Source organism: Doryrhamphus excisus, linkage group LG2 (assembly GCF_037039965.1).
Source record: "Doryrhamphus excisus strain RoL-2023G ecotype Guam linkage group LG2, RoL_Dexc_Guam_v1.1, whole genome shotgun sequence".
NCBI classification, from domain to species: domain Eukaryota; kingdom Metazoa; phylum Chordata; class Actinopteri; order Syngnathiformes; family Syngnathidae; genus Doryrhamphus; species Doryrhamphus excisus.
In genome coordinates this window covers 13,178,657-13,189,672 of record NC_136358.1, presented here as the reverse complement: position 1 = coordinate 13,189,672, position 11,016 = coordinate 13,178,657, and the positions used below count along the sequence as shown (strand labels likewise).

Sequence of the window (11,016 nt, the reverse complement as noted above, 5' to 3'; positions counted from 1 at the left end):
GAGGTAACAAACTGTAATTGAGACAGTTCTATCAATTTCTACAAAGTACAGTTAACACACAGTAATTCAATTAAACTAATGAATAGTTTTTACTTCATTTTAACTAAAAATGTGTGATTAATACAATTAGTCAAATTAATCCCAAACTCCTGAAGAATATACAGTACAAGGAACTACACCTGACAAGGATTTATTTAAAACAAGGGATAAAGCCACATTTCTGTACAACATAGCCAAAACTTCAGCTTTTTACAATAAACATGTTAGAGATGCACTACAGCTTTCCTTCCAAAATTGTCATTATTAGAAATAACAATCCGAAAATATAATTTAACCAGATCAACCACTGAAAGTGCAACCGCTATCATTTGTGAGTTACAAAGTGCTAATATGTCAAATGTCACATTGTCTGCTCATGATGGGCTGAGGTATATTGTTAATATTGGCGTCACTACTAATATGGTACCTTTACATTTCTACTTATGTGCGGTGGACCAAATGGGACAAAATTAAATAAATCAATCTCTAAAGAACTAAATGTGTCAAATAGTTAATAGTTAAATTTTATTATTTCATGGCTCTGGGGTGCAGCGTCATGAATTATGTATCACAAACACCCATCAAAATCTGTGGGTGTGACTAACGTCAATCTGGTCGAATGGTCTGAAGTCCAGAAGTTATACAAACTCCTAACTTTCTCGGGAGTTGGTGAAAGGTATTTTAAACCTTACAGAGTATGTGGAAGCAGGATCTGCTGATCTAGAGATCACATAAGTCAGGGAGTTGGGAGTTATTTCCGCACAATTCATAAACATGCAACCACAACTCCACGAAACAATTATAGTGAAAAAATTAACTAAATTATTAAAATAACTAATAATAATTAAATAGTGAAATAATTTGAAATACTTATGTTTCTACAGTAAATGAGCTGATATTTGACTTAAAGACAGTTATTGACGCATTTGATTACTTAATGGTGTATTATGTAATGACTAATTTAAAGATTTGTAAAATTTAACTACCGACATGTAATTATTTAAAGATGCATTTATCTATTTCATTCTGTCCCATTTGGTCCTCCACACTTGGTTTCTTGAGGTAAACAGGTTTAGAAAAGTAGTGCAATTTCAAATGTTTAAACATGTTAGACAACAGGCAACAGAACAAACAATAGGCCAAAGTTCATACCTCCATTTAGATGAACATCTTCATTTTCAACTGCTGTATTTTCACATTGAGTTTGTGTCCATCCATATTCATGAGAATCTTCTGGACAAACTCAAATGTGTATTTTAGGTTGTCTGGATAGCTGAGATCCAAGGCATAGATAAGCCCAAAGAGCAAGGCAAAGGCCACAATGACACTTCTGACATTGGAGAGGACTTTAACTCCTTCAATGACAACCCATATGTTATCAGGAAAGTCACGCTCACCACCTCTGACAACGAAAATGCACATAACAGTTGTTGCAAGATCATTTTCTGCATCCTCAATAGCAGTTGCCTGAAAAACAGAAACAGATATACAGAAAGAATAAGCTCAGGAAAATGCTAGTTTTGAATATTTCATGTTGATGGATGAATTCCTTCCTAACCTAAATGCATTTCTCTACAATGTAAATCCAATTAATCCGTTCCAAAAATGTTAAGACAAAACATGTTTTTTATAGTTTTAAATGTGGAAAACAATTGGAAATGTTTATGAATGATGAATGGAAGAAATAAATGAACATTTGAGGTTACTTTTACCTTCACTGTAAAACTGAAGGTGGTGATATTTGATCCCACATTGACAACAGTCACGTCTTCAATTAAGGCAGAAGTAACCTTACATTATTAATTTATTCCTTTCATTGTAGTTTATATTACGCATTTACAATTGTTTTACACATGTAACATAATGTTAACATGGGGTTAACATTTTTGAGAGTCAACCATAGATGGTCAATGTAATGTAGTTCAGTTTGCCAGCCATTTTGTTTAGTTAGCTAATAGGAATTCTAATAAAATTGATGTTTTCTGATAAACATACATCAAGAACAAAGATGGGCAACAATGCATTAACAATACAACAATGTACTGTATGTCAAGGAAGTGAACAAATGTAACAGACTGTAAAACTAATAGATGGAAGGGTAGGATACAATAAGTAAGGTGATGCGTGTTTAAATTAATTAAACCATGACCATTGTATGATAACCAAAACATGCATGCAATTCAAGGAAAAATTGTACATAGATTTTTGACTAATCCCCCCCCCCCAAAAAAATGAACACTAACACTGGCAGACACTATCCAATGTTCTGCTATTAATTAAAGAAAACAAAGATTAAACACTGGAACATACTACCAGTGCTAAGACATGCTCTTTTGTTAAAAGTGAAATTTACCAGGTACTCCTTGACGAGGGAAGCTGGATCCTCGTTGAGGTAGATAATCAGGCTCTTCAGAACACACTCCCTCTTCGCATCTATTTCATCACACTGAAACACATGTACATGTATTTGGCTTTAATAAGGGGGACATGGTAAACAACGTAAAAAGCCAGTTGTGGAGATAATTACTTTTTCTTGTTTTTATCAATTACATAGAACATTGCAGTTTTTAAAGGGTAACTGCAGTTTTTGGAATTTTGCCCATCCTTCTCAATCTTTGAATTAACATATTTCTTTCCCTTTTCTGTGCATTATAACACGAGAAAACAAGTTAGAATGAGCTAGCTTACAATGCTGTCATTGGAATACAGCTATTTCAACTATGAATACATCAGTCATCTTCCAGTTTTCAAAGCTCATTTCAATTTAAGAGAAATGGAAATACTTCTGCAGACTGAGATAAAAAGTTCAAGTTAATAATTATCGTGTGCTGGGGATCAACCATAATTACACCAAAATGATCAAAAAGCCAAAAAATTTACAATTGAAAAACATGTTTTGACTTTGACAAAAAATAATGCACAGAGTAGTGAATTCACTTCAAATCAATTCATTCATTCATTCATTCATTCATTTTCTACCACTTTTTCCTTACGAGGGTCACGGGGGTGCTGGAGCCTATCCCAGCTGTCTTCGGGCGAGAGGCGGGGTACACCCTGGACTGGTCGCCAGCCAATCACAGGGCACATATAGACAAACAACCATTCACACTCACATTCATACCTATGGACAATTTGGAGTCACCAATTAACCAATTCCTGTATGATAATTTGCCACTTGGCATTAAAAATTAAATTTCATACCGGAACAGCTGGGATAGGCTCCAGCATGCCCGCGACCCACGTGAGGGTAAGGGCTGTAGAAAATTAACGAATGAATGAATTTGATAACATCAACGTAATTAAAACCCACCTCATCATAGACTGCCAGGATATTCTTCATCTTCTGTTCCTTCGCTCCTCCTTTGGACTTGAAAAGGGAGTTGAGCTTTGGAGTAAAGTGGTCAAGCTGGGCGAAAAACTTTGACAGTAGTGGTTTTGTGGTGATCATCATTCACCTGTGGGAAAAAAAAAAAAAACAAAAAACTAATTAAATGTAAATACAATCACATACAGCAAGTGTGTGGAACCAGGACCGGACGACCGGACCTAAAGCTAGGAGAAATAACAACAACAGCTGAACAGCTGTCAACAACCCAGTTCTAAACCATATCAAAATGCAATAGTCCACTGTGGTGTATACTTACACCACTCTCCTGAAACAAGGCTGGCCATCGGTCTTTGAAGTCTTCGATCATTGGTCTCTCATCCACAATTTCCAGTCGTCTGTGGGAAAAAGTCTTTTCCATTTTTGTCTTTATCACCACCTCATTGAAGCGTTTTTTCATTTCTGATAGTATACTGATTCGCTCCTCCTCCAGACTTTCTGCAGTCTCGCCTTTTGGGTGCAAAGGAATGTAGTGAACTTCTGCCTTCCTTGGCTTCTTTATACTGGCTGCTGCTTTTCCTTGTCCCTTCCTCTTGTGTTTTAAGGAGTTCACATGAATTTCAGGATCACCTAGCCGCCCCAGTTTTGTCCGATAGTTCTGCAGCTTGTATTTCAGTGATTGTTTCCAACCCCAAAATCCTGTCCTGTTCCCCAACTGCCCCAGACAAGGATGGGCTCTAGTTAAGGCTTCAGCCACCTCTTCACACTGATAATCTTTGGGATACTTTGTGTATTTCATTATTTCTTGAGCCAGTCCATCAAGAATTTGTCCTTTAAGTTTTGGTCCTGGGTAGAAATATGCGCCATCTCTCTCAAACTCATCATTTTTCAACTGCAACTCCAACTCAGCCTCATATGAAAACTTTGGGACCACAAAAATCTTAGGCCAGCAGGAGCACTTGGAGAGCTGTACTTGAGGTGATGAATGTGGTGTTGATGTGTGGACTGTATCATCACTGCTGGATGAAGCCAATGAAGTGGTTTGGGGTAGCAGGGAGTCGGGAGATGTTTCAGGAGGTGAGGTTGGGTGTGGATTCAACTGCCCTGGGTCCACTGGGCACAGCATAATGGTAGGTTCTTCAGGCAGCATGGTTGTCGTGCATATTACCTTCACTGTGCCTTTATCTTGAACATCTGACATATCTGTTAGGTTCATGAAAGCATTGAAGTCAGAATCCATATATTGGAGGCGGAAATCTTCTGCCAGCTGAAAAAATGTCTTTAACGTTGTTTGGAGCTCTTCCACAATTGCTGGAAGTCCAGACACCAGGGGTAGTCTTCTTGAGTCGGAGTCATCACCGAAGATGATTCACAGAACAGCAGGACATGTCATTTTCAAACACTTCTTACTCTGTGAAAAAAACAAACAAATGTGTTTTAGATAAAAAAAATATATGTTGTAATTTTAGCACATCTATCACTGCAAATAAGCTAGGACTACCTCCTTTCACTTGTATAGTGCTTTTCCACCTCCAAGGCTCTTTGATACTGTTAGCACATTTACCTACTGATGCATCAGGAGCAAACGGGGGTTTAATATCTTGCCCAAAGGATATTTAGAGACATGGGAGGATGGAGGATCAAACCCACAACCTTCAGGTTGAGAGACAACCACTCTACCTCCTGAGCCATGTTGCCTCCTACAGTCAACATTAGGGCTACTCCTAGACTATAATACTAAATGAGGATGAAAAAAGCAGCATTATAAGTTGATCAGTGGCTGATTATTAAAAATGGTGCTAACCTCTGACAATGATTAATCTTTTCAATATCAACATCCGCAAACCCCCAACCATATACTCAACAAGGGGATCAGGTCAGCCTCTCCAGTGCTTGATGAAGATAGCTTACTCCATGTGTTAAATGTACAAGGGCAATCGGTGTAGGGACATGGATATCGATAACTACCTCGAAGATGCCCATGCACCTGCCTAAAATGTTTCAACACCAAGTACCTGGTATCCGCTTCCAAACTGCACTCTTTGCAAGTCCACATTTATTAACCTATAAAACAAAAACAACAAATCACACACAGTAAATTAATAGTGTAGATAAATGAAAAAACTATATACCTAAATACTTACAAACTGTGAGAGGCTGCAAAAAGAGAGCTTGGTAACACAGCAAACCATATTGAACATTGAGCATCCATATTGAAAATAGGACAATGAAATAGTGACGTGCAGTACTAAATCCAGGTCAAAAACATTTTGCACCATCAGATTTTACTGAAATTTCATCTGCAGATAGATATTGACGTCAATTTATATCCTACACACTTTTTATCTTGTCCTGAAGCTCTGATTCATTAGTTTCAAAGGCTTAATGTAATGGACTTATTATTCAAAGTATTCTTTTCAGATTATGTGGTCCAACACACAGTATATTTTAAATTGAAGCTTTACCAAACGAACATCTATATATCTTCTCCTGTGAAAGAAATGCATTTTTACCGATGTCCCCTGCACGGACTCGCGCGCTTGCATTGTCAGATTTTAGCATCGCTACACACTTGTCGGCTCAGGCTAAATATGCCTGGGCAAGTTCACAGCAAGCCTGTAAGCAATGACATGCACACGACATGCATGAATGAATGCACATAGTCTTCTTAGCGGACTAGATCCGCTAATAACAAAAACATGTCCACCGTACACGAAACTGCAACGCCATGTTGTTTGAATATACACAATACGTCAGTCTATAAGCGCGCCCACAGGCCCTGCCGTAGCTTGTCGCCGTGGCGTGAAAGCGAGAGCAAAGTACTTGCAGCAAAGTAGCAATGCTAGTGTTAAAATGAAGGGATAACTGCCTTTTATTAAAGTTATTGGACAACGAACTTCGCTTCGAAATTAAATAATGGTTGAATACGTTTGTAAAGCGAACCAAAAGAAGCAAGCATGCACACAGTATAGTCAGAACAATGGCGGTGGCAACTCTAACTTACTGTCCTGCTCAACAACTAACCTCCAGAACATTTCACAATACTAAAATATACTTACCCAAAACACAATGTTGTTTTCCCTGATCCAACGACGCTGACTTTGTAAAATTGCTGAGTCCCAAAATGGCGGACGCGGGTGCTCGCACAAGTAGGGAGAGAATGGCCAAGGTGTTTAGGGGCGTGGTCTTGCCCCGACACAATATTATGGTGTTACAGGTCCAAATGAGGTTCTCTTCAGTCACACTTCTTAATTTTTATTGAATTTTATTTGAGGTAATACATTTTCACTGGACTAACAATATAATAATGTGTTACCTCTAAGAAGGGCTTGAGTCTGTTCTTTTGTGTGACCCATTGTTTTTGTGTTGCAGGTCCAAATGAGATTTACTCCAGTCAGACTTATTAATTTTTTTTTTAGTTTTTACTGTAGGTAATATATTTTCACTGGACTAATAATATAAAAATGTGTTACCTTTAAGATGGGCTTGAGTCGTTTTTTTGAGTGTGCATAATTATAGGCCTGTAATTGTTTTTAATATGTAAAATTTAAATTAAAATGTGTTTAATTACAACGAGAGGCCTATTATAGGGTTTAAAGTATAAAAAATAGACATTGTAGGACTTTTTATGTGTGTGTTCATTATTTGTGGGGCTCTTGGAACTTCACAAAATGGCTCATCATCATTGTGTCTATGTGTGTGAACAATGTTTTTACTTGTATGCCAATTTGTATGCCGAGGTTTTTTTTTTAACAGTCCCACACTGTACTCCTTCATTTAAGAGTCTAGTTTGGAGTTGTTGTTTTTTTCCCCCTCTCCTTGTGTTGTCCCCCCCCCCCCCCCCCCGCCCCCTTCATCGCCCAATCATCCCGTCCTGTCACCCCTTGTCTCACTGCATAGTATGTTGTATATGTATGGACGGATGATTGCACTATTTCGCTTGTACTCCTGTATAAGTGACAAAAATAAAGGGCTACATCATCATCATCGTCATCATACATTCACACTTAATGCATTGTTTCTTGAGAAATTATGGAAAATAGTGAACAAATTAAAGTAGAGCGAGCGAGAAAGAGATTTTACAAATATTGACTGTGATGGACATACCAGCTATGTCGCCCCAGCAACAGCAACTTGCAAACACCACAGCAGCCGGAGTTGGGAAAAATATATATTTTTATCTACTTTTCTTTGCGGTGCTACCCAGGAAGTGACACCAGACCCTCAATGTCTAATATCAGTGTGTGCAAACAATCCATACAGGCGGGTAACAAGCTCTAGCTATCAAGGCAGCTGGTGTTTTGACATTTAAAAGAGGAGTGCTTCCTCCATGAGAGAGAGTCATCAACTATCTATGGAGATTAGCAGAAAAGGATGAAAATGCGTGTCTGATGCCTGTCTCCTGAGAGAGATGGGATTAACTGTATGTGTGATGTAGATTTTAGATAACACAGCCTTCTGCGATTGATAAATAAGAGTTGAAGGCTTGATACGCATCGGGCTCACTGTTGGATACGTGAAACTCGAATATCGGTCAAGTAAATACAGAATCATGTTCAGTAATATTTCCCATGCTGTTGTCATTTGTATAGGTACTGGTTTTGAAAGCGGAAGTAAACAGGCAATGAAACAACACCACATTCCTCTTGGTGGGGAAAAAAAGCTTGTCATCGATCAAGCTTTTAGAGGTCGCTTGGTTGCAGAGGTAGGTGTGGAAAGGTAAGCCAACACTGCCATTAATTGGACAATCGACTCAAAAACGCACTCCATGTTCCTACTCAGGCCTGACACTTCAACGAGTTAGTAACCTGGAACTACCCGAGGCCTCACCTGGCTTTGAAGGTAAATATCCATCCATTTTACAGTGCATCCGGAAAGTATTCACAGCGCTTCACTTTTTCCACATTTTGTCATGTTACAGCCTCATTCCAAACTGTATTAAATTAATCTCTTACCTCAAAATTCTACACAAAATACTCCATTATGACAATGTGAAAAAAGATTTTTTTGACATGTTTTGAATTTATTAAAAATAGAAAACAAAAAAATCACATTTACATAAGTATTCACAGCCTTTGCCATGAAGCTCAAAATTGAGCTCAGGTGCATCTTTTTTCCACTGATCATCCTTGAGATCTTTCTACAGCTTAATTGGAGTCCACCTGCAGTAAATTCAGTTGATTGGACATGATTTGGAAATATAATAACTGTCTATATAAGGTCCCACAGTTGACTATGCATGTCAGAGCACAAACACCAAGCATGAAGTCAAAAGAACTGTCTGTAGACCTGCGAGACAGGATTGTCTTGAGGCACAAATCTGGGGAAGGATACAGAAAAATTTCTGCTGCTTTGAAGGTCCCAATGAGCACAGTGGCCTCCATTATTCGTAAATGGAAGACGTTTGGAACCACCAGGACTCTTCCTAGAGCTGGCCGGCCTTCTAAACTGAGCGATCGGGGAAGAAGGGCCTTAGTCAGGGAGGTGACCAAGGCCCCGATGGTCACTCTGTCAGAGCTCCAGCGTTCCTCTGTGGAGAGAGGAGAGCCTTCCAGAAGGACAACCATCTCTGCAGCAATCCACCAATCAGGCCTGTATGGTAGAGTGGCCAGACGAAAGCCACTCCTTAGTAAAAGGAACATGGCAGCCCGTCTGGAATTTGCCAAAAAGCACCTGAATGACTCTCAGACCATGAGAAACAAAATTCTCTGGTCTGATGAGACAAAGATTGAACTCTTTGGTGTGAATGCCAGGCGCCATGTTTGGAGGAAACCAGGCACTGCTCATCACCAGGCCAATACCATCCCTACAGTGAAGCATGGTGGTGGCAGCATCATGCTGTGGGGATGTTTTTCAGCAGCAGGAACTGGCAGACTAGTCAGGATAGAAGGAAAATGAATGCAGCAATATATAGAGATATCCTGGATGAAAATATTGCTGCATTAATTTTTCCTTCTATCCTGACTAGTTGAATAATGGAGGCCACTGTGCTCATTGGGACCTTCAAAGCAGCAGAAATTTTTCTGTATCCTTCCCCAGATTTGTGCCTCAAGACAATCCTGTCTCGCAGGTCTACAGACAGTTCTTTTGACTTCATGCTTGGTGTTTGTGCTCTGACATGCACAGTCAACTGTGGGACCTTATATAGACAGTTATTATATTTCCAAATCATGTCCAATCAACTGAATTTACTGCAGGTGGACTCCAATTAAGCTGTAGAAAGATCTCAAGGATGATCAGTGGAAAGAAGATGCACCTGAGCTCAATTTTGAGCTTCATGGCAAAGACTGTGAATACTTATGTAAATGTGATTTTTTTGTTTTCTATTTTTAATAAATTAAAAAAAAGTAAAAAAAACTTTTTCACATTGTCATAATGGAGTATTTTGTGTAGAATTTTGAGGTAAGAGATTAATTTAATTCAGTTTGGAATGAGGCTGTAACATGACAAAATGTAGAAAAAGTGAAGCACTGTGAATACTTTCCGGATGCACTGTATGTATGCTGGAGCCTATCCAAGCTGTCTTTGGGCAAGAGGTGGGGCACTGTGACATCTATTTTACATTTTAGTGGTCGTCCAAGGTCAGCTTTTATCCAGCTCCTCCTAGTAGATTCCTAAGGCATTCCCAGTCCAGTTAAGAGACATAGTCTCTCCAAAGTGTCCTGGGTCTTCCCCGAGGCCTCTTCCCCTACCGGTCTGATGTGCGCTCAAGGCTCAATCTTGACCAGATGCCCAAGCCACCTCCTCTGGCTCCTCTCAAGGCCGAGTGCTTCTCACCTTATCTCCTAGGGAGAAAACTAATTTCACCCGCTTGTACCTGCAGTCTTGCCCTTTCGGTCACCGCCCAAAGATCATTACCATAGGTGATGGTAGGAACATACTGTAGATGGAAAGGAAAGGTCAAAGGAAAGATAAACACAAAAGAACATAAAACCTCAAAATCTTTGCAGAGACTCAGAAAAAGTCCATTATTACAGCTGAAGGATGATGATATTGTTTTAATGGAACACTAGAGAGTCTCACAACATAATTATACACCGGACTAGACAATCAAGGTTGGTAGGATTTCAAGGTCAACAGATCGTATTGCTCTGACAAATAAGTGATCCAATTTTCTGGGGAGATAAAGCAAAGACATTCTCCCCGTCTCCGTCTCTTCACCACACCACACCTCACATCTACTCAGTTGTGCCAAAATGTAGGATATGACAGAAATGTCAGATATTATCCTACCCTGACAGCCTTATGTAAGTCCTGAGCGTGTGTCAGGGATAATCCTCTTAGTGGGAGAGAAGGGGTCGCCTTAATGGGAAACAAAACAGTTTGCCTCCCCTGTCCGCTCTGCTTTTAATAATCAAAATGGAATTTGCATGAAGGCCACCAGCACCATGTGTAGGAGTAATCCTTGCACCAGAGGACACCACCCTGGTCTCTGTATACCATTTAGTTTGTGTTTAAGATGATTGTAGACGTCGGATTAACAGATGTGATCAGTGATTTAAAAAAAAAAACCTCTGCAGGGACGCCGCGACGCTATTGTTTTGATTGGAAAAGGTGTGTTACATGGTCAAGGTGACACATTCATCCTTTAGCATGTTATTTTCATCACTGGATGTACATGTGATGGAACAATGAGCCTAAAAGGCTGCTTG

At 39.3% G+C, this 11,016-nt stretch overlaps 1 protein-coding gene across 1 annotated transcript; it reads right to left on the bottom strand.

Annotated features, from left to right (window-relative positions):
- Positions 1–193: 193 nt before the first annotated feature.
- LOC144898139 (uncharacterized) lies at positions 194–3,819 on the bottom strand. The gene is made up of 4 exons (XM_078789127.1): positions 3,684–3,819; positions 3,350–3,494; positions 2,393–2,485; positions 194–1,506 (listed from the first exon to the last, which is right to left on the bottom strand). The coding sequence occupies exons 2-4, from the start codon at positions 3,488–3,490 to the stop codon at positions 1,198–1,200; spliced, it is 543 nt and encodes a 180-aa protein (XP_078645253.1). The 5' UTR covers positions 3,491–3,494; positions 3,684–3,819; the 3' UTR covers positions 194–1,197.
- Positions 3,820–11,016: the final 7,197 nt, after the last annotated feature.